Raw genomic sequence first — 24448 nt, 5'->3', positions numbered from 1 at the left:
AGTCTTCCAGCTCTAGTTCCCACAGCCTTCAACTCCTCACCCTGCCTTCTCAGACTCCAGATTGAGAGAAAGCCACTGGAAGACCCCCAAACACCAGCACCTCTTCGGAAAAAAAATCCAAGTTGATCTTGCTTAGGACTATCATGGACCAAGATGCCCGGGCTAAGCCCAGAGAGCAAAAGGTAACGTGACTTTCTCCCAGAGGTCTGGGTCTTGCCCTAAACGTGGGTAGTAGGTTGCAGGAGCAACTGTAACTTGTGTTCTAGGGGTCTCCTCTGGGCAGGTAAGCTCCTGCCAAAGGCCAGAGAAGACTCGGGAGTTCAAGCCCCAGTATTTTTTTTTCCGTACTCTCTTCTCCACTGCAGCAAAGTATTCTGGGTCTGAAGACAGACTGGGTAAGGCAGAGCCAGCATACATTAGATCCAGAGTGCATAGCCACTCGGGAGAAGCTCTTATTTTGAAGTAGAGGGAAATAAGCATCAGGGTCAAGCTAGCAGCCTCCAGTAACACCAATCGGTGCTGTGCTCTTCCCTCTGCACATGCCTGGGATGGTCATCCCAGGAATAGGGATGGGGGTAGAAGAGAGTTTTAGAGGTGTTAAAGGTGGGTAGGGAAGCCACACACCAGCCTGTGATGAAAAAATGAGGTGGCTGTGCTTCCCAGCAGGAATTGGAGGGGACACAAGCTGCTAAACTCTAAATGTGGTGTCCCAAAGATCTGGGACTCCCAGACTCATGCAGAAGATCCCGGAAGGTCATTGGCAGGAAGGGTGACTAGAGACATTCTTTTGAATGATATCCTTCCAGCCCCAAACCAAGTAGCTAGATAAACCAAGACTGCTAAGTAGCTAGAGACATTTTATTTTCACACACACTGTGTTTCTTCATTGCCCCACGGAAGCAGCCTTACTCCTAAAGCACCACTGGGCTTCAGAAAGTACTAAGTGACTTAGTGATGGCGTCCCTTAATGTGAGCCGTGTTAGGACTTGGCACTTTGGAAACAGTAGTGGGGTGTCAGAATGCCAGCCATGCAGGGGACCTGGACTTGGTGACTATTAATCAAACTGGGGACTAGGTGCAGCCACACCCTGGGAGAGCCTGGGGAGAACCAGGTAAGGTAGGGAAGGGCAGGGATTGCCGTTAACAGTCCCCAAGGGAGGGGACAAGGCAAATTGTGGTGGTGGGGAGAGCTGGAAGGTATTAGAAACCTGGGCCTTGTCAAATTAAGTCACAGTTTGTCTTGGCTCCTAGACAGTAGGGCAGCCAAAGGCTCCAGCAGACATGGCTGAGCAGAGCCATGCCAGGTGACAAGTGGCTAGGAGACTAGCCCAGAGATTTTTCCTTTTCTCCTCTCTCTTCCCTTTTTCTTTTATCTCTTACTTTCCTTGAACTCTTGCCTTTCTCCTTTTTGCTCTCTCCCGTCCCCTTCTCTCCTTTGATTGGATCTTGCACTACTGGCCAGTGGCTTTCTACAGTATAGTTGGGAGTGAAGACGTTTCCTCGCCCATGTGCCAAAGTGACACTTAAAGTCAGAGACCTGGTAATTCTTAAGGCTGGTAAAGCACGCACTCATGTTAAAAAAAAAAAAAAAAAAAAAGACAATAGACCTATAGGTCCAGAGAACTTCAGCTAAACACCCACGAAAATCCTCAGAGAACACAGAAGATACATATATGGTACAATTGCAATCTTTTTAATCACTGAGAAGCGAGCCCTTTGGGGTTCCCTTGACAGAGCACTGTTCCCAGTAGCTGCCCTCTGCTTTGGATCGGGTTTCAGAGCACAAGCATAGAAGGATGTGACACAGGGCTATGCTCTCAGTGAGCTCCAAAGGCCAGTGGGAGAATGCAGAACAGAGGGTCGAATGGAGCTGGGGAAGGTCCTAGGGGGGCTTTCTAGAGAAGATGGCGGAGAAGGAGAACAATCAACGGGGTGACGGTTTAGTTTTAACTCAGCTGCACATGGACAGGAAACAAAAGTCTGCCCCTGACAGAGCTTCCCTCTGCAAGGAGGGAAGGGTAAGAGGGAGAGGGGTGATATCCTGCATCTCAGGAATGCTGTACCCCCACCACAGTCTGTCTGTTACTGAAAACTGCTGTATTTCCCCAGAGAAGGAGCGATCCTGAGACCGCCCCTTCCACCACAGCTCAAACTTTGCTTTCCGGGTTTTCACCGGAAAGCTCCCCTGGGGAGTGGGCGCTGGGACTGGAATCTCACAGAGAGATTTGTCCCTTTTGAACACAGAAATCTCATGAGTAAGGGAAGCGCAATCTTCCTGGCAGCTCCCGGGCAGCGCCTCACTTGCCAAGACAGGCAGTTCTCCGGCCATGCGTTTCACATAGGACTACCCAGCTGCTGGAGCAAAGTGAGCTCGCACAGCCAGAGCGCCCAGCCCTGGACTCCCTGCCACTCTAGCTTCTCACACGGCTCCCTCTGGCCTCTTGTCTTTGGTTGCAGGTCACCAGCCTGAGAACAAAGTGGAAAATACTTCTTCTCATACTCTGCCTGCTCCATGGTGAGTCCACAACAGCTTCCGAGACTGTTAAAGCCCTGACAGAACCAACCGAGCAGATCCGACACCACTGCGCTGTGGATCTGGGCTCCGGGAAATAAAGGCCTTCAGAGCTCAGGAGAGACTTCATATGCCTAGCGCCATGATATCTAGAATAGTCATTGTTCCCCCCACCCCAGCCCCCTGCCCAACACACACCCCACCTAGGCCTCCCCCTCCACCCCTGCTCTCTTCCATTTAAGGGGATGACTGAAATTTAACTGTTTACAATATGTTACAAGGTTCCAAGGTATCCCAAACACAAATGTTACAGGCTTCGGGTCCACTCCTTTCACAAACACTTAAGTGCCCGGCCCAGCACTAACAACATAAAAGTGGAGATCGTATCCTACACATAAAGAAGTCAGTATGCAAAGGAATTATATGATTAAAAATATAACTGGTCACTTATTTAATGCGTATTTATGAAGGGCTTAGGTGCTAGGAGCTGAGGACAAGTGCGTTATGGCTAGAATCCAGTCCTGACAGCCCTTGCAGCCTGGTGTGCTGAGGCAGGCCAGGTATAGACCAGGCAAGAGGGTAAACGATCCTTTCCCCATGCAGAGATGCCTACATTTTATTCTGATGGTAATGGGGAGGCCTTGAAGATTATAGTGTGTGTGGAGTGTCTGTCAGTTAGACTCTAGTCCAGGGAGTTGTTCTACAAATCGTTATTGAATTCGTTAAGGAGTGAAAGTACTGTGATAGTACTAAAAATGGATTCATCACGTCTGGCTCATCGACAGTCAGAGTGCCACTGCAGTCACTGCTGTGTGATGTGTGATGCTCTAATCTTACTGCTCCTCAGGAAGGCCCAGGACCTCTCTGTTCGCATGCAGTAAACAGACAGCTTTACCTCTCTGAGTATTCTAAACTTAATCGTTCCAAGGTCAGTCAGTACTTTAATCCTCACTCAGAGACCTGTCCCTGTGTCCCTGCACGCACGCAATCTCTGTGAATGTTAAGATGTGTAGTCTTTGGCTCCCCCACCTCCCTCCCCACCCTGCCATTCTGCCACTTTATACCCAGCAGATTCAGAGTCAGCAGGAGCCCTGTGAGGACTGCTCTCTTACTGGATGGGGTGTTGGGACAGGGATTAGAGCTGACTTCACACTCTTTTCCTCAGAATGGATTTGTAGGCGTTTGGTGGCACCTGATACCTGGGCTTCTCTCTTCACCCAGGTTCATCCATGACCCCTCCACACAGGAGGCCCCATTCCAGACGGCTGCAGTCTGGCTCTCAACAGTTCAGGGCCCATCTCTACTCTGTGGAAGCACACACAGCTCCCACGACCCTTTGCTGCTGGAAGAACTCCCTTTCAGGTACAGCCCCTCTTCTCCCTCTGTCTGGCCACAGATCTCCTTTGTCATGAGTCCTATCCCAATGTAACGCCTGCCCCAACTGCAGGCCTCACTCCCACCCCCACCCCAGTCCCCAGTGGAAGTCATAGCAACACGCTGCACTATGGTTGGACAATGATGATGAGTGACCCTGCCCCCCTCCATTTAACAAGAAGCAGAGGCTTAGCAACAGGGTCCCCAGGTGAGGTAATCTTAATGCCAGCCCATTCTTTAATGGTTATATTTGACTAGTATATAATTTAAATCCTTTAATCATTATGGAAGCCAAGAGATAGTTAGTAACTCACCACATGAATACTTGAGGTATTGGTCCTTAATTTCAGAAGTAATAAAAAAAAAGTGTGTGTACTGCAAGAGTCAGTCAAAAATTCTCAATCAGAAAGCCAGACATCTGCATCCTCCTGACTAATGGTGATACAGCGACCCTTTCAAATGTGTCTACTCCAGGACACAAGAATTCTTAGAATCTAGGGTATACACAATTTAATAATTTCAATGATGATTGCTATTCTTGCCTGTTAATGATAAACTGCAATACCAGTAACCTTTATCATGTGGTTTGTGGCATGTTGTTTAATTAAGCCTTTATTGGTATTGATACAACCAAAACATTTATGGTTGCAACTCTCCTGTTAGACCTTAGGTCCCAGGCGTTCATACAGAATACAAGGAATTATTTCCATTTTCCTATATTGTTAAGATTTGCTTTATGCCCTAACATGTGACCTGTTGGGCTGCTGAGAAGAATGTGCATTCTGCTATGTTTGGATGATTATTCTATAGAGATTTCCCAGATCCACCAACCCGTCTCACCTACGATGTCATCTTCTTACTCAGATGTTCCTCTGTGTTTCCTTTTGTTTGTCTGTTTTCTGTTAGGATGGCCATCTACTGAGTGGGAGTGTGATGTTACCCACTCTTACGTTAGCGTTAATCTATGCCTTTACATGTGTCACGTTTGCTTTATGAAACTGGGTACACCTGTGTGGCGTGTGTGTTCAGAACTGGAATATCCTCTCGAGAACTGCTCCCCTAATCATCATGAAACGGCCTTTTCTCTCTCTCTTGATGAATTAGAAAAACAACACTTGCTTGTTTCCAGGACATATTTGCTTGGAACAATTTTTTCCCATGGTCTTACTATCCTAAGGTAGTACCGATCCATCTTTTATGGGAAATTGAGAGCTGTGCACTACTTCCTGTCAACGTTCGTTGAATTTGTTGTTTAGTGTTTTCTTATTCCTCTCTTAATTAACTACTTTATTATTCTTTCCTGTGGCCTCAGTTGGCTTTCTCTTCAATCTGAGGAATTTCTTCAAGTTATGAATTAATAGTCAGCATATTTTTGTGGAAAGTTTTTCTTTCTTCTTCAATGACCGATAACTGTTGGGTATCACAGCTATTACCTCTCAAGATTTGAAACATATCATTACAAACTTCCTGGCTTTTAAAGTTCCTACGAAGAATTCAGTTATTTATAGGCCTGCCTTTATACTCAACTGGATGCTTCTCGGGCATTTTCAATGTATTTTCTTTGTTCTGCATATTTTAGTAGATTAATTATAATATGACAAGGGGAGTTAGTTCCTTTACGGTCTCTTCTATGTGATATTCTAAATATCTCCGGTATCTGGATTGGCATCTCTCTAATTATTCATAAATTTCTGCTTTGATTTTGCTGAAAATTAAAAATTCTTCCTCTTCTCCTCCTCCTTTTACTCCTCCACCTTTTCCTTCTTCTATGCCGGTGATTCTTAAATTGATCTTTTGTGATGTCCCAAATGACTTTACAGTACCCCGCATAGCCATGCGCTAGCAATCTCTTCCTTGTTGGAGTGTGCCAATTTTCCCATCTTGTCTTCTAGCTCAGATAGTCTGACCATTCTATTGATGAGGATGAGGACAGTATGAGCTCCCAATCCCTACTGTGTCGTTCATTTCCAGTATTTCAGTTTGGTTTTTCCTCTGGGTTTCTATTTCTTTATAGAATTATCTTCTGCGTCTTGTATTGAATTCCATAGTACAATTTACCTTTGTGCTCTTATGAGATTCATTCCAGGATTCATATTTTATTTTTATTTTATTTTTACAATCCAGTCGTGGCCCCTTCCTGGGCCACCCTCTCACGGTTCCTCATTCCATTCTTCAAGAGGATGTCCCTCCCCTCCCAAGTTTAAAATGATTTCCAAATTAGCAGTAACAGACAAGAAAGGATAAAAGTACATCAAATTTTAAAATGTCGATTTGGTATTTATTATTTGTCAGGATGCATTCTGAATTCACCCCTGCCCCGCCCCCGCCCCTGCCCCCTGCCCTGCCCCCCCCCCTGCCCCCCCCTGCCCCTGCCCCCCCCCCAGGATGTTTCATGTGGGGAGCTGAACTGATGAGACTTCAGTTCAGACCTGTAGAAGAGACTCGGGGCTGTGCTGTCTGGGTCGAGTGAAGTTCTGACAAAGCTTTACGGAGGTCTGAGTCCCTTCCTTGGCCTTCTCTCTGTCTCCATGCTGCGGGAAGAAGGGGAAAGGGAGCCCCCAGCCTACGTGCCAGGGTGTTGGGAAGGGGAGGTTGTAAGTTGTTACTTTGTGGTTCACAAGAACCTTGGGTAACTTCTTTGGCCTAAGGGTCACTGACAGTTAAACATCCAATTCCCCTGTCCATTCAGCTGTTGCTGCAGTGTCAAGCATAGCTGAGGGAATCCGTTCTTCTTCGGTGGTTTCCGCTGCCTCTCCCCAGGTAGCTCGGTTAAACCAGGTGCTGATTCCCAGACACGTTTGCTTGCATCCCTGTGAGCTGGGGGCAGGACTCACTACGTACCTTAGGCTGGCATTAAACTCCAAACTCTTCCCGCCTCAGCCTCTTGATGAGTTCATGGCATGTATTGTCATACTGAACCCCATTTTGAAACAGAATGATTTATACAAAGAGTCCACAAGTTCTTTAACTGCTTCTGGTAAGGGGATACCGATCAGAGCTTTCCTGGGTTCAGAAGAACTTAAGATGTGTAACAGACCACCAGCTACTCACATCCCGAACTCAAATGTTCAGTGGCCTTTGTGTGGGAAGAAATAAGGAAGTCAGTTTCCGAAATAGCCAAACAGGCAGCCATCCTGACCTCCTAAGGGAGGGCAAAGAACCCTAGGAAGACTGAAGAGCTCGGTGTAAGAAATGCTTGAAAGAATAGGCCACTTTCACTCTGAGTCATGTGAGGGAAGGCACGTCTAGAGAATAACCAAATGAATTTGTCATATAGGCCAGGTTTCTTCTGACAGGACAAAACGTGCTTCCTTGAACCTAATTTGGGGCCCTCACCAAGAGACATCCACAGGAGACTGTGGCCAAAAAAAAGAAGTGCAGAAAGCCAGAAGTCTCAGGTTATCATTGCTGGCCATAAAAGGCCATCAAAATGAGAAGCCATTCTCACAGGAGGGAAGTACAGCCAGAAGCTACTAAAAGATGGATGGATGGATGGATGGATGGATGGATGGATGGATGGATGGACAGATGAATAGATAGATAGATAGATAGATAGATAGATAGATAGATAGATAGATAGATAGATAGATAGACAGACAGACAGAGAGATACTTTGGACATTAGCCATACACAGGAACATTGTCTCATGCACCACCATCCCCTTCTCCAAGAGAGACCTGGAAGATCCCCAAGTCTCAGCTCTGAGCCACAGAAGAAAACAAATGGAGAGACCCAACCTGTACATCTCCTCAATGACACTCTCCAAGGCTAGCAGGAACAAAGAAAAAGCCTTCAGCTAGATGAGACCCAAGTTTCAGTCTGTTATCACATCGGGATGAAAGTATAATGCTAGGCTAGACTAGACTACATTCCGTGTGCCAAGAAAGACGATGAAATCTACTATACACAAGATTGTGCCTGGTGTCTCATTAAAGAGCACAGAGGTCCGCAGAGATAGTGGGAAACGTCAGTGAAATAATAAACTCTGTTTCCACTTACACCTTATCAAATTAATGTCTTCCTCGTGCTGGCTCATATGTACTCTGGTTCAGCTAAATATTGCCAAAGCAGGTAAAGTCACAATACTTCTCTCCTGTGCTCGCGTGCCAACTGTGTTCATGCATGCTCAGTGTTCTGGGCTATAGAGAAGTGGCTAGCCTGGGGAAATGTCAGCCATTGGTCTGGAAAATGCACCAACCAAGTGGAGGGAAGCACACGGATATGTCCACACCAAGTAGCACTTTTCTTTTACATGCCACAAAGACCAATGCCGTCAGTCTGGAGCGGCCTCCTCCTTCCTACAAGCATATAGGTGGAACTTAGGGAAATGAATGTGGGTCTAGACAGACTTGCATGGGAACACCTAACATATACGTGTTAGCTAAATACTGGATAAGAGTCTGTATTGAGACCTTAAATTCAGCTCCCGTCTCTACCTCTGGGCAAGGTCTACTTCCTTAGTGCTTCCCTCTTTAGTTCTACAGGCCCCCTTCACAGCGGCATTTTCTGACAAGCAGAATTGGTAACCTAACTCTCTCAGAGTGATTGCACTCTCTGCTCCCTTTCCTTTGACAATTTTCTCTGCCTGCAGGTGCAAACGCATTGAGAGGCCCCAAGCTGGTGTCTGGCGAGACTGGGGGAACTGTCACCATCCGTTGCCATTATGCCCCCACCTCAGTCAACAGGCATCAAAGAAAATACTGGTGCCGCCTGGGGCCTCCATTGTGGATCTGCTACACCATCGTGTCCACCAACCAATACACTCACCACGACTACCGCGGGCGTGTGGCTCTCACCGACGTTCCACAGAGTGGTTTGTTCATGGTGAGGCTGCTCCAGCTGTCCCTAGGTGACACGGGACTTTACCGCTGTGGCATTGGAGACCGAAACGACATGCTGTTCTTCAGCGTGAATCTGACTGTGTCTGCAGGTATGAGTTGATGGATGGCCAATTTTTGTAAAACCAATGTTCAAAAAAAAAAAAAAAAGTCAATACAAAAGAAGGCTCGGAAGCCCAAGAAAGCTTTAAGCCTTTGGCAATAAAGAGAGTATAAGAGAAAGGCTCTGGGAGGAGAACTTCTGGTTTAGATAGAAGTCATCTTCAGGAAGGCAGTTAGCAGGGAAAACCACCCAACAGAATACACAGGGTCTCCCGCCCAGTTCTTTTACCATGAATGTTGCAGAATGAAAGTTTGAGCTAAGTTCCAAAAATTCCATGACCTAGACAAAATTTCTCTGGTTCCAGACAACTTGATGTTCAGTCATGCAGACAAGACGTAGCACTGCCGAGCGCCACACAGGAGAACAGAAGGTCTGAGGCTAGACTTTTCTATAGTAGCCCCTGCTGAGACCCTCTGCAGACATCTGACCAGTCCAAGGCTCTCCTCTTAGAGGTTGGGTCCAGTCTCATGGGTGGAGGTGTAAGGGCAGGGTGTGTCCCATAAAGGCTGCTCTACAGAATACCTAGTCAGAATCCATCTTCCCGGTGAGCGTACAAACCCCTTTGAATGCTACAGTCTAAGCATTGTCTGATGCAATCGGAGGCTTCTTTACCCCTTTGCTGAATGGTACCCTGCAGAGTAGATGAATGGGTAGCTGAATAGGAAAATACAGGCCTGAGGGAAGAAAGTAGAAATTTTAAAAAAGATGTGAGTATTTGCAAAAGAATAAAAGCAGGTTGAGATTTAGCTGACATTTTGGTAGAAGATTGAATCTTAGTGTGGTGCATCCTAATTAACACACCCTTTGGCCAAATACCCTTTGCTGAATCCAGTCGGTAACCCAGATAACCTTCCATCTTGGCCTTTCTCTGTGTTCGCCCACGCAGGCCCTTCCAACACAACCTATGCAGCAGCTCCAGCTTCTAGTGAGCCCATCACAGCATCTCCTCGGACAGCATCTTCAGCAGCTAACAGATGGACCTCAGGAGTCACCCAGGTCCTAGACGGCCGAGGTTCAGAATGGGACAGATCAGCTCCAACCACAGGTACAAGCAAAACTACATCTTCTACCAACGGAAGACAAACCTTAACAACAGCCAGAACAATGGTTCCAGGGACAAGCAGCAGAGAGGAGGGCTCTGTCAAGGTGGCGGTCTCCACGCCAGAGGGTCCAGCTCCAAAATCAGGGAGTCTGTTCAGTACAACACAGGGTGTCTGGGTGTGGAGCACCAGGAACTCAGTAACAACTGGTGCTACCACGAGTGAGGGTAGGAAGCAAGGCACAACCCCAGAGACTGATGGGCCTCGAGAGGAAACAAATGTCAGCACGTCTCCAGATGCACCCAGGGAGACCACAGGAACCACAAGGCCGTCGGTCCTGATCTCAGAGCATGGGACCTGGGAAACTCTCCAAGATGAAACGAAGGTTTCTAAGCAACAAATGCTGTACTCCCTGGAGGGGTCATCGCCAGCTCCAAGTGCACAGACCTTGAATGCTACATGTATGGAAGGAAGAACTGATGGGAACCTAGGAAACACTCCTGAAGAAAGCAGCCCCTCGACACCAAGCCAGCTCTCAGCAGCAGGCCCTATGTGGGTTTCAGGCAAAGGGTCATCCATGAAGAGGTAAGCCTTGCATCTTTCTCCTGACTTGGGGACCCCGACCTGCCCTGTTTCCTGGCCAGCTCTTCCTTCTGCTGACCTCTCTCCCTTTGTGTCTTACGAATCCGTAAAAGGTGGATGGAGCACATAAGCATCAGCTACCTTCCTTCATGGCCCAGAGCCCATGCAGTGATAATGGTATCTGAACGCTTCCCAGTGGTTAGCAAAAATCTAAATGATACGATTAAGCAACTCTTAGGCTGGGACCCTTGGGACTTTCTGCTTAATGTGGGGAGCAGAACTCCAGAGAAGGGGCATAATTTGCTGAAGGCCCAAAGAAAAGATGTGACAAAGCCAATTGCCTGGGCCAACGTCCTGTCTCTTGGTCATCCTCTCTCTCAATACAGCATATTGCGACCCATGCACAGCGGGGTGAAGCGAAGCAAAGGACCAGGGTTTAGGAGCTGAAGAGAGCAGTTCCTCTGGGAGCCAGTTACAGGGACAAGGGTGGCCAGTTTGCCTGGAACTCGGCTTGACCACCCGTGGAACAATGAGGGAAGTGAGCTATCAGTCTTAACACTCCGTCTAGTTCTGATCTCTGTGGCCCTGTGCTCTTCTCTTTCTTCTCCACAGTACTTTTACAGAAAGAGAAAGCGACTCTCGGATCCTGACTCCAGTCTCCATTGTGCTGGCCCTGCTTCTAATTGCTGCTCTGGTCCTGCTGAAAAGGAGACTCGGGGGAGAGAGGACCTGTGAGTTGAGCTCTTATAGCCTCAGGCTGGGTCAGGTTAGATCAAGTGGGTCAGGTTAGATAAAATGGCCACACTTTTGGATGTTGAAAAGGTGAAATCTACTCTGAACCACCTAACTACTCTTGGTTGTGGCTTTCACACTTCTGCCTCAGTGGCAGTCTTTGGTTTCAGGAGATCTTTGGAGGACGACAGGAATTATTAACCATATGTATGGAGCCACACTGACAACCCTGGAGGCAGAGCCCAGGAGAGCACACAGAGCCCTGGGGCCAAGGGCTGCATCTGCATCCTTCTGTTCGGCCTGCACTGTTCTCGCAGTAACAACCCAGGGATACAGACTCTTGATATGAATGCTCCATGGTGGAAAGAGATAGAATGAAAAGAGATTGAGGATTTCTGGGAGCTGGGAGGAGAGGGCGGGGTTCTCAGGGCCAGGGGTCAAATAGTCTGGACCAATCATTATTGTTCTAAGGGCTTGGCTACTAGACTTTTTTTTAAAAAAAAAGATTTATTCATTTATTATATATAAGTACGTTGTAGCTGTCTTCAGACACACCAGAAGAGGGCATCAGGTCTCATTAGAGATGGTTGTGAGCCACTATGTGGTTGCTGGGAATTGAACCTCAGGCCCTCTTAACCATTGAGCCATCTCTCCAGCCCACTACTAGACTTGGGAAATTCTCAAAAATTGGCTTCCAAGTCTCAGGAAGGCAAGTCAGTATGTCCACCCCAGAATACTCATAGCCTTCTATGTGTCTCTATGCAGCTCAGAAGACAGAAAGGGTGCCAAGGATCACGCTAATTCAGATGACACATTTCCCACCGGATAAGCTCCCTGGAGAGGGTAAGAACTTGCAGCAGAGTGACCTTCCTACCCGAGCCAGCCTGACCGTCCTGGAGAAGGACCCAGGACTCTGAGGATGGGAAGGTAAAGAACTCGGTCACCATGGAGGGAGGACCAAGCCGGATAGCTCCATGGCTTCTTCATCCCCTTCTTGTTTTCCTCCACCTACATGAAGCTAACTGAGTTCAATCTCCACCTGGAGTCACGGGGGGCTACCAGTTTGGGTCTCAGACAACCAGGCATTCTCCAAAGTGGCGCTGTCACTGCTGCCTCTGGGCACCCTCCCTTCTCTCTACCCATTAATACTCAGCCTGCTGCTCACGTTAACAGCATTCTCCTATACCAGGCTCGCCCAAGCAAGCACAGCCATAGCTCCTTAAGGACTGTAATTGTACTTCATCTATTTCACTACATCTCTAGTGGGACTTCAGCAAATTAAACACCCATGGCTGTTTGGCTGGGGATGGCATGGATTTGGTGGACACTGAAGATCCTCCTGGCAGGAGGTCTGAACACCCAAGGGCCTTCATTTGTTTTTTTGGGGGGATTCATTAGACAATTGTGTCGGAGGGTGGTTTCCACGAGAGACGGGAGGAACAAGCAACCACTCTTTGTATCCTATCTCCATATTTGACTGTGCCCTCATTATGCTGTGGGTCTTCTGCCCATGTCGAGATTTTCTGGGATTTCCCTAAATAATGGAAGAAGGGGGTACTTTTCATTATCAATCTCCTCTTGTTCCACTGTTTATGAATGGTTGGTATCAAAGGCTGTGGACAGGCTGGGGACAGTTTGGGAAAGACAGAAGGACAAACGAGAGGAATTTTATGTGGATTCTGTCTTACAACCACATCTGTTATTGGGGAACTTTTACCCACTCTCTCTCTTCTTCTCTTCTCTCTCTTCTTCTACCCCACCATCTTTTCAGCAATCACATTTGGGATTTTCTTTGCCAGACATGCCAGCACGTGCTCTGTATTGGGCAGTATGGTCATTGAGCAATGGAAGCTATGGGGGAAGAAAGGTCCCAACACCAATTTAAGAACTGTCACATGGACAGGCTCTGTCTTGCCTTCCAAACGGTCAGTGGCATCCGAGTCCTTCAGAAATACCTATTCGCACCTCATCATGACCCCAGATACTATACCAAGAAAGTCAAGTGAGGCATCCTCGGGTCTGATGGGAAACCTGTCATGGATGGATAGATAGAAAGATAGATAGATAGATAGATAGATAGATAGATAGATAGATAGATAGATAGATAGATAATGCATAAATTCAGATTGGATGCATCTAGCCAGGTGGAAACACAGATCTTTATATGCTTAATCTAGAACAGTGGTTCTCAACCCATGGGTCATGACCCCTTTGGGGGAGGGGATGGGTCAAAGGACCCTTTCCCAAGGGTCACATATCAAACATCCTGCATATCATATATTTACATTATGATTTTTAACCGTAGCAAAATTAGAGCTATGAAGTGGCAACAAAAATAATTTTATGGTTGGGGGTTGCCCCAACATGAGGAAGTGTGTTAAAGGGTCATAACACTAGGGAGGTCGAGAGCCACTGTGCGACAGGGAACCTGAGTCCCAGTGGAAGCAGCCACTTGCTGGGAGTCACTCGGGCAATAAAACTAGTGAAGAGAGAGAGAGAGAGAGACAGACAGACAGACAGACAGACAGACAGACAGAGACAAAGACAGAGACAGAGAGACAGAGAGAGACAGAGACAGAGAGAGACAGACAGAGACAGACAGAGAGACAGAGAGAGACAGACAGAGACAAACAGAGAGTATAAGCACACATGACCTTGGCCTAGTGCCTTTCCACTTCAACCACTTCGGTATAAACAAAGCAGAGCTTGTCAAAAGTGTGTCAGACCACAACCATTGCTCCAGACTATGTTCTGCCCACAATCTCAGCCTGCCTGAGGAACCAGTGAGAGAGATGGAAAAGCCACTATAGCTCCATTCCATCCATGAACCAGTAGTTCTTGACAGGTATATAATACATACATACATACATACATACATACATACATACATACATACAAACATATACACACGCACACACACATGTACGCACACATATATATACACACATACACACACATATACACACACACATACACACACACACATACATACATACACACACACACATACACACACACACACACATACACACACACCACTATACACACATATATACACACACACACACGTACACACAGACACACACTACACACACATATACACACACATATACACACACATACACACACACATACACACATACACACACATACACACACATACACACACATACACACACATACACATACACATACACACATACACACATATACACATGTACATACACACACATACACAGACACACACACACATGTATGTATACACACTCATACTCACATGCATATCCTGAAAGATCAGACCTGTCGTTTATTGATATCTGGGATGGGTCAAAAGTTCGGGCTATTTGATGTGCTTAACCAATCAGTCTTACCAAGAATATCCATAGGACATCACTCACTTCTAGGGAAGTTAAGAGGTAGTGAAAGGAAATTAAATTGTAGCTCTAAGAGATTTGGGAAGTTCTAGACAAATGAACAGATTCTTACCTGCAGGGCTTCTCAGAGCATTAGCTATCCAAGGGAAACTAGTAAGTAACTGAGGGGAGGGACACGATGTACACTGGGCTATTGTACTTGGCAAAGCAATGTCATTGAACTGGATCTCCTTAGATCACGCATTAGGGAAGCCAATGCACTGAAACAAGACACGGTCGACTTTTCCTCCAAGGGCCACACAGCAAACGTCTTAGGTTTGACAACTCAGAAGCCTCTGAGGCAGCACTTGGCTTCACCTCTGTAGCTGTAGAGGATATACAGATCACTGGTGATTCTACATTCCAGCCACACTGTCACAGAAACAGGAAGCTGCATTAGGCCTTCAACCATAATTTGCAATGCCTGCATTAAACCACAAGACTCCACAAGACTGTATACACACACACACACACACACACACACACACACACACACACACACAGGTATGTATATACACTCACACGTATGTCCTGGAAGATCAAACCTGTCTCCTCAGGAACTTCCTGCTTCCCCTTGCTGAGCCTTCTCCCTCCTCTGAACCGTTCTAATACTTCTTGTCCTGAACTGAGCAGCTATGGTGTCCTGTCTTGCTGCCTGTCTTAATACTAGAGGGGGATAGGAGGGAATGGGCCCCAGTAGTGAGACAGTGGAGCCAAGGAGGTCTCCAGGAGTGGAGGTGCTTTAAAGGAACCTCAGATCCACCAGGAGGAGCTGCAGGAGGTCAGTCTCTAGCCCCGGTGTTTGGAGGGAGGCAGGGACAAATTAAGATTTGAGTAGCTGGCAGAAAAAGGAAGTAGGTCACTCCTGTTTACAGCTCTCCTTTATGGCCCAAAGAAACTACACATGAATGGGGCAGGCTAAACTTAAAGGGCAAGAGACAAACCATGCAGAGCAGACCAACTCCACCAGCACCATGCTCCTGCCCCTGAAGTGAGAGGCAGGGAACCCGTCCTTACCAAGAATCAGAGACACTTGCGTGGGTCACTTCCCTTCCAGGGTTCAGGGATGCCACTGATTTTCACAAGATGAAGCAGTTGGGCTCAGCTCTCTAACACTCCTCTTTCTACTTGGTAATGTAGCTAACTTCCTGTTCACATGTTTCTACACAGCTCATTCTATACACAACAGATGCCATATTTCTGAAGGTAATTGTGGCTATTCCTGTCCTAGGGATGAGGAAACTGACAGAGGAAACATCTCATAGGGTTGAGGAGAAGCAAGCTGGGACACGTGGCCCGCCTGCAGTCTCTATCCTTGATCACTACTACTTTGTCAGCCATCTTGTTTGTATATATTGATAGTTGTAATCGAGGACACCATATAGAAACCACTGAAATGATCACTCCATGATTATACATATATATATATATATATATATATATATATATATATAGAGAGAGAGAGAGAGAGAGAGAGAGAGAGAGAGAGAGAGAACCAGAGGCACCTGGAAAAGTCCAGAGCAGAGAGAAAAAGTAGAGCAGACATGGCTAGGGCTAGGGAAACAGGAATAGCCGAGAGGAGCAAGAGAAAATACTGAGGCTAGCACACTTGGGCTTGGGGTAGGGAAAACCTTTCCCCTGTATAAGGACATACAGAGGTATGGGGAAGAAGGGTGCTTATGAACTGTTAACAGTCTGAGAGCTAGCTCAGTGGAGGGGGTGAGGAGGGCAGGAAGGCTGGGCATTGGCTTTGAAATGCATAACAAGTATGTGTGACTAGGGACTAAAGGAGCCTGGGGCTAGCATAGGCTTTGGTATGCATCATTGTATGTCAGCAGGGAGCCAGATGTTGCAACCTCCAGTGGAAGGGGAGATAGGTTCCATATCTACCTCTTTCTGGTGGACAGAAACTCTTTCAAGGGTTCCCGAGGAATGCTGACAGTATCCTTCAGTAATCCTATACTGCAGAGCTGAGCCAAGATGGTCGTTTCTGGGTACTGCCTTTTGGAGTTGGGGGAAGTGGAGTTTCCTCTGGATCTGACAATAACCTTGTCTTCTGGTCAGGTGTTTTCCTGCTTAGAGTCTCATGAGGGTGCATGTTTCTCTCCTTGTATACAATCATTAATACAATCATCTCCAGACATTTGTTCTCTTGAAACACTAACTAGCCTATTCTAGTCTGAGCTTAGTGGGACGCCGGGTGGGGGGAGTTCACACAGCCAGACTGAGAGCTGAAAGTTCAGACACTAGCCCCGAGGTGCCTGCTGACATTTGGACAAATGGAGCACAAATGTCGAGTGTCCATGTGTAAACGCTTCTCACTGAACCCTACTGAGAAACGCGGAGTTAGAACTCTCTGGCTGGCAGATGAGGACAGGACAATGACTAGGTAATGAGGGTGGTGGAATTTCCAAGATGCCCAGCTTCTTCCTCACCCTCCTGACTTGAGGCAGAAGCCTGGCCACTTAAGTCGAAGGCTCTGTAGGCTCTTGTCTCTCATCAACAGGCCCGTCTGAGAGGAGGAATCACTTCAGAGGCTTTAAGGGCCCCACGTGAGAATTATGAGATTTTTCAGCTTTCAGAGTCTGCAGAGGGGCTTTCTCTGTATCACCCCCAATAAATACCCCTTTTCAACTGTCAGTTCTGTCTGCCATATTTGAGGTTTCTCTGCTGCTACTCACTGTACTTCAGATTTTCCTGCCTTTTAATTCTTTAACTGGTAGAGAAAATGAATCGCTCAGGACCCGTAGACAGTATCGTTTCAAGGACCCCAGACAGCGTCACTCCTAACACTTCAGAAGTTATTTCTTCACCTCGCATAGAATGATTTGAGAAATACTGAATCCATTTAATAGCTGCCTGCATTGAAGGATCCTCCACTGAAACACACACTAGAACACATGAGCCAAAGAGATGTGGAGTTTCTGACCATCCTCTACCTACCCAGGAGATACCCGGGAGCTCACTGTTTGACAAACATGTTTTGGAGACTTTACAATTGAAAATGGACTCTAGGTGACCCTGTATGTGGCCACCAGGACCACCAAACTCCATTCTTTAAGGGCCATAGTTTGGCTTCAGACACACTCGGCCATCTGCTCCCCTTGCTATCAGCAGGAATATAGGCAAACTCGACAGCCCACTCTGGGCAGCTGGTTGAAACCCAGCAGAAAGGAGACTCCACCCCCAACCGCAGAGGCTTGTGGGAACTAGAGTTCTGACGCTGATATGAACTCTCAATCCGAATCTCTTTCTGAGTTGCATTTCCTGCCAAGGGGCTCAGCGCATTTTAGAAAAGAGGGAGAGTCAGGCAAGGTACTGGTACTAGGCCTAAAGGGATTGAACACGTTGCGCAGACACTTTTGAAAGATGAGGCAGTTTACTTTGGCTAAGAGTTCAGGCAAAGGCAGCTAATGTGGTGACTCTTGCCTGCAGTCGCAGGCCAGAGGGTTGTTACGAGTTCAAAGCCAGTTTGGGCTACAGAGTGAGACTCTATCTCAAAAAATAATAATTAATAATTGATTAATCAATTAATAGAAAACAAAACACAAAAGAGCAGGCAAAGGTTAGAAAAGTTGCTTCTTTAGAGCCTGACACAGAAAGACAGATTGTTGAAAAGACAGAAAAGACAACCAGTTCTCAACCACCACAGTGTAACATGGACAGCTAAAAATTGCCGACACGATTGAACACCAGAACGGAAGACTTGGGATCATAAGGCTCAGATGGACACAGGCTGCAGGGTGTTGCAGGAGCTGTTTGTCCAGCGCCTGCCTACCTGGCACACCTTGGGCTACAAGTCCGTCCCAAACCAGGAACGAGGAAACAGCAAATCTGGGAGTCCCAGGTGGCTTTTGAGAGGGGCAGGGCCCTGTCACCTGGCACTAACCTGTTGACTTTGGATGTCTACTCAAAGTTTCTTCCTCCTTCTCCGTCGCGTCGCACGGGGTGAGGGGCGGTCTGCTAATCTCAGAAAAAGACTTGTTCATCTGTCCCTAACGCTTGGAATAGACTCAAAGCTTCTTAGAGCCTGCGGAGATCCCCGGAGGGGAACTAAGGTCTTAATGGGTCACAGCCAACTTTCCATTTCTACATTTTGCATTCAGCTATGCTCTATGTACCCACAATAGCCTACTTCCACTCAACAGTCGGCCTGGGGGTGGGGCTGCCACAACCTCTTCCTTCCCTTCTCTCTCAGCCAAAATGATAAAGGGTTCCACACTCATCCCGGGGGCCCCAGAAGTTATGCTTGTGCACTCTCTGTCTGACGGTCAGCAGTCAACACTGAGCACGCAGTGAAGGACTGAAGTGTGTCACAGCAGGAAAGTGGTCATGGAAGAGGTAACTTGGAATGTTCACTTGATAAGAAGGAGAACCCTAAAACGGGAATATGTGTTTGACCCATAAGTGGCTCCTATAAGTAAATATTGGAATTAGCAATCAGCTAACAGCCCTCTTCCCTTTTGAAACTCCCCTACACTCTACCATTCTACCTGCCAGCCTCTCCGCCCTCCTTGGCACAATACTGCCAGATGGCAGACTCCAGGCCATAAGCTCTTTAGGCAAATCCTCACAGAGCCAATAAAGAACTACCCCATTAAATCCAAAAGAAGTTGGGGGACAAATGGCTAACGGTGATGAGTTTATTACCATATCAAAGCCCATACCAGCTTCCAGGCTGTCTCAGCTTTGCATATGCCTGTTACAGAGTCCATGACTCTACTCATCCTGACTCTACTCACCTTGCCTCTACCCTAACCTCCCGATCGTGGGCTTCCCTCCCTCAGTTTCTCATTTCTGTATAAGCCTGCCATTCAGGCCTTGTGTTCTTTTGGCTCTTGGTCCCCTCTCTCTTGGTCCTCTCTTGGCTCTTGGTCGTCCTCCCCCACCCCCCGCTTGGACCTGTCTCCTCTTTGCCCTCTCTTCTCTTCTCTCCGTTCTCACTTCCCACCCCTCCTTATGGCCTCATTCAGTCTACTGGCAATGTTTATTCCACTACTTTCTTTTCTCTGCTCTGGCCTCTTCCAGATGCCTCTGGTTGTACTCTCCCTCATATCTACAACAAACACCTTCTCAACCATACCTTGGACCACTTGTCCTGGCTTTATACGGGCCCCGATATCCAGACAAATGGGGTTGCTTATCATCAATCTCCCTTCTCTTTGCTTGCCCCTTAAAAGGAAGACTTGCTTGCAGGGGGTGGGGTAGTACAGTCTAGGCTCAGCAAGTTTTAGCAAACTTGACCAGTTTTTAGCAAACTTTTTCAGTTCCATCCCTCCTACTGTGACTCAAAACAAGGAGCACAGGTCCTCTGTTGCTAGCTAGCAGTACTCGGTTGCTAGCTGGACAAACAAAGCCAATAACCCCATTCCATGCTCCTCCCCATGAGCACCACACCAGGCAGAACTGGAGCAAGGAAAAGGAGCATTGTCAGAGGTCATGAGGTCAGGAAACTATCGTTATCTGCTGATGGGCTACTGTCGGAGTGAATAATTCTAAAGAGCTGATAGCCTTCAAAGGTGGAGAAGATGCAATTTAGCATTGGCAGATTCACTGTGATTAATATCAAGCTGACTATATTGTTCGCTTGATAGGGAATGCTGAATTATACAACTAGCTGTCCTGGGATTAAACATTGACTCTAGGACAAGGGTTAAATATTGACTTAGCTAAAGACCTACGGATGGGAGCAGAGCTGACGATAAACAGCACTTCATCTGTTCAGTTTTATTTCATTCACCTTGAAAAGTAACAGTCACAGGGACCATCCCATGCCAGATCTGAAAGGAAGGATTAGAGATTCGACAGATTCCTGGTAGGCAGATGCATAGAAAAAGGGGGTCACCAGCAGATAATAAAGACGGCAAACATCCAGCATCTTCCTCATTCTCCTGATTCCTAAAGGCCTGGTGGGCTCTTCTCCCCCTACCACCAGCAGGACAACAAGTTCAAGATCAGGACATATTTACCCCCAAATTGTAGGCCTATCAGCCTCCCTCTTTTTGTTCAAACTTAGGGAATGAAGACCCCCCAAAGACCCCTAAATCCCCGAGCCATCAGAAAGAACCTGAACGTTAGGCTATCAAGTCTTAGCTATGTGGCTCTCCTCTCTCTCTCTCTCTCTCTCTCTCTCTCTCTCTCTCTCTCTCTCTCTGTGTGTGTGTGTGTGTGTGTGTGTGTGTGTGTGTGTGTGTGTGTGTGTGTGTGTGTGTGTGTGTGTGTCTTCACACCTAATAAGTCTGAGACTTTCCCCTTGCCTTTTAATTCTTTAACTGGCAGAGAAAAATGAACCTGGTCTAAACCCCCGGCTGGTAACAGATGGGCCGTGCAAAGTGAGGAAGGGGTGCATAGTTTAGGGAGATCCTTCTCTGTCAGGGATTGGATCAATCCATAGTCTTAGCACATGAAGTTAGCAAATCCCTGAGTTTGGATCTGTGTGGACTTGACATTCTATACTCCACTGGATCAAACAAACAGGGAAGTAGAAAACCCTTGCTGCCCACCCTTGCTGCCCATGGAAATGTAACTCAAGATGGCCATCCTTAATGAGGCTTTGGTAAACAGCAGGGGTGGGGTTGGGTGGCAATTACCCAGTGCAGGAAGGTCTTGGTCATAGGCCTGTCTCTGCCACTTTCCTTTCAAAATACGCTTGGACATCATTCCACATCTGTGCCCATGGGTCTTCCTTGTTCAGTGCAGAATTCCTCTTAGTTCTGAGTCCCTGATCTGCCCTGTGCTTGACACTGAATGATGGGCATCTGCTAAGTTCAATCCCTTACACATATTAATTTTTATAACAACATTGTGAATTGAGGACGATCAGGCCCAAAGACGTTAACCCACTTGTCCAAGGCATCGCGGCTGGCAGATGGAAAGACTTGGGTGCGAATCCAGGACAGTCTACGTGCAAAGCCTGTTCTTTCTCACAGGCTGTACTGCCTCTGCCGGTTTGTTATCTCCTGGCTTGTGCAGGACAGTGTTGTATGTGAGTTATGTCTATACACCTTGAGGAAACAACAATACACACTTCTGCAGATTTCCAGTTCTCTGGATCTCTTAAGGGTTCATGGTCAGAGTAGATGCAGGTAGTAGATTCCGGAAGTCTGTAAATGTGGCCTCGTCTAGGATTAAATTCAGGATAATCAGACAAAGAAATCACCCCACGTGATGCGGTTGGCCATTTTATGCTATCGCAAATGTCATTGTAAGAGCAGCAGACACTGGAGACATGCGCTGAGGGCAAAGTGACTGTAGAGGCACAACCTGGAAGTTTCAACTGCTCGTCAAAGGATGTCATTGAACACTAGCAGAAGCTAGACATTAGAAGAAGCAACATCAAATACTCCTCTAGAGGCTTTGTAAGTCCTGCTGACTCCTTGATTCTAGACTTCTATTCTTCAGAACCGAAGAGGAATATACTTCTGTTGCTTATTGGTACTAAGATTATGGTTGCTTGTTACAGACCCCACGACAAACTTGGACAGTGCTCAGCTGACACACAGAGACCTAGTATTGGAAAGCCCTTGTGAACCAATTGGCCAAATGCTCTCTCATTCAACATATCAAAAGCCCACAAGCTAAAGAGGAAATGATCCTGCAAAGGTCACTCAGCAAGTTAGGGGTAGAGCCCAAACCCAAATATGAGCATGTTAACTCAAGCCCTGTGGCTCTGGTCCTCCCCACACTGGATGAAAACAGATCGTATTTTCTTATTTCTAGAAGAAGGTTGGCTTGAGCAAATGAAGTGGGTTTTGGAAAGTAATGCCATCATCATTACTAAGTTGAATATAGACATATTCCCTAGCTGTGGGCCAGTCCCTCCTCCCTCAGAGCTGGTTCAGGAATCACTCCTTGGGTTCTAGAGAGGGAAGCTGCCACATGTGGAGGAAGTTAGTCCCCATGCTCACACCACCAGCTAGCGGCTGGACTCAAAACTGGCCACAGGAACTTTACTTCCTGATTTTTCATTGAGTTCTATTTTAATGTTTCCTCTTTCCCAAAGCTGGATCACTAAGTGGGGTTACATGGAGAATGTACATATTTCTTTTTGTGGATGCGTGTGTTAACATGGCTTGCCAAAACACTTCTGGACACCACTGGGAACAGGTGCCCCCAGGACATGATCTAGAGAGCCACCCACTACCCCAGAGTTGTGGAGTAGGCACAGAGTCCAACCTCCACCTTCAGGCAGCAAAGAAATGATGGTTTAGTTGATATTTTCTTCCCCCCGGCAAAGCCTTTCTTCATCAAGTGTCTGTGCAAATATTTAGGGCTATGCCTTAGTACCTAATCTACCCATGACAACTAGACACAAGCTATTCCCTGCCTTGGGGGAAAGCAAACATAACCTACAAGTACCTTGACTATCGAGTTTAAATAGAAGGAGACGCAGAACAGAAAACTGTGTAAGGAGCTCTCAGATGGCAGAAATGGGCTTGTGTCATCTCTGTCCCCATATATCTCCCTATAATCATTGGAGCAGGAAATTGCTAGTGAGGAAGAAAGCTGTTACTAATGCGTCTCTGTGACCTCCCACCTGCCACCGTGGCTCTAAGCCTCAGCTCCAGAAGAGAGGAGATTAACAGTGCTGTGTAGACAGTTTCGAAATTCCAGAGCCAATAGGCTGCAATATTGCCTGTCTTCTCTAAACTACCAAGGTCCACCGTCTTGCCGTACCCCATTGTCCCTCCAATGACATGAGAGCTCTGCAGTTCAAAAGACACATAGGCATCATGGGAGCATGGTTTTCTCGAGACCGCAGGAAGCTACAGATCAGCCAGTCCACTATACAATCACAAGAACAAAGGAGGGCTGAGAAGCCTCAAAGCCCTACTGAAGGAGTTGAGCTATAGAGACAAGAAAATCTGGAGTGTGGGTACTGCAAAGCCCTTGGAAGGAGTAAAGGTAAAGGGTCCCACTGACTAGGTGGGAGTTCTATCATGGTTCACAGAACCACTTTTTCTTTTTTGAGGAACAAGACCAACACAGCAGCGCAGCAAACCAAGACCAAAGCAGTAATGTTGCCACCCAGAGGAGGGAAAGAAGACAAAAGGAAAACGAAATCCAATCTGAAATATCGTTGAATTGGACTGAGCTTTCCTGGAAGTGACCATGATTTCTTTTTTTTCTTGCATCAATCAGATTGTAGATTTATGATCTTCAATGGAACTCCATAATAAAAAAAATATTTCTTGTCATCAAAACCTGTGCTTGTCTTGTGGGTTAGTGCACACGAGTGAACTCACATGTATAGACTGACCCTCCTTTGAACTCACATGTATAGACTTACCCTCCTTTGAACTCACATGTATAGACTGATCCTCCTTTGAACTCATGTGTATAGACTGATCCTCCTGTTTCTCTTGCCCCTGTCTCCTTTTTCCTTTCCCCTTCTGGGAGTTTGATTTAGTACTCTTGAAATACGAGTGGGTGAGCCATGCCTAGGTACAGTGCATAGAACTTCAAGGGGGCAGGGAAGGTTGTGAGAGCGTAGAGGAATGTATTTGGAACAATGGGCTCCATCTGTGTGACACAGGAAGGCTATGATTATCTGGCTATGAAATAGGTCATGACCTGGACTTGCTGTAGTTGACTCAGCTTGTGGGAGTCTTCTGCTGTGGATAGCCAGGTCAAGACTCTCTCTCCACATTCAGCTCAGCTTTAAGGAGCTCGGGTAGAGTCTGGGTTGAAAAGGGAATTAGCGTAGTTCGTAGTTCCCAAGGTACTGAAAGCCCTAGGCAGAAAAGGGGAACTTTGCAGATGGTGCTCAAAGAGTGGCATTTCCGGCTCCCTGTATTAGGTAGTCATAGGAACAGGGCAATCCCTAGTGACTGGGGAGGTGAGACCAAACACTA

The 24448-nt window shown here is 46.9% G+C and overlaps 1 protein-coding gene across 1 annotated transcript; it reads left to right on the top strand.

The window, feature by feature from the left end:
* The first annotated feature begins 3618 nt into the window (after positions 1–3618).
* Positions 3619–12586, top strand: Fcamr (Fc fragment of IgA and IgM receptor). The gene is made up of 5 exons (XM_032915513.1): positions 3619–3874; positions 8478–8816; positions 9714–10452; positions 11062–11180; positions 11947–12586. Exons 1-5 carry the CDS (start codon positions 3742–3744, stop codon positions 12096–12098), a joined length of 1482 nt encoding a protein of 493 aa, XP_032771404.1. The 5' UTR covers positions 3619–3741; the 3' UTR covers positions 12099–12586.
* The last annotated feature ends 11862 nt before the right edge of the window (positions 12587–24448 follow it).

This window comes from Rattus rattus, chromosome 10, assembly GCF_011064425.1.
Source record: "Rattus rattus isolate New Zealand chromosome 10, Rrattus_CSIRO_v1, whole genome shotgun sequence".
Taxonomy (NCBI): Eukaryota; Metazoa; Chordata; class Mammalia; order Rodentia; family Muridae; genus Rattus; species Rattus rattus.
Note: the sequence above shows the minus strand (reverse complement) of the source record. Positions and strands in the feature narration are given on the sequence as shown.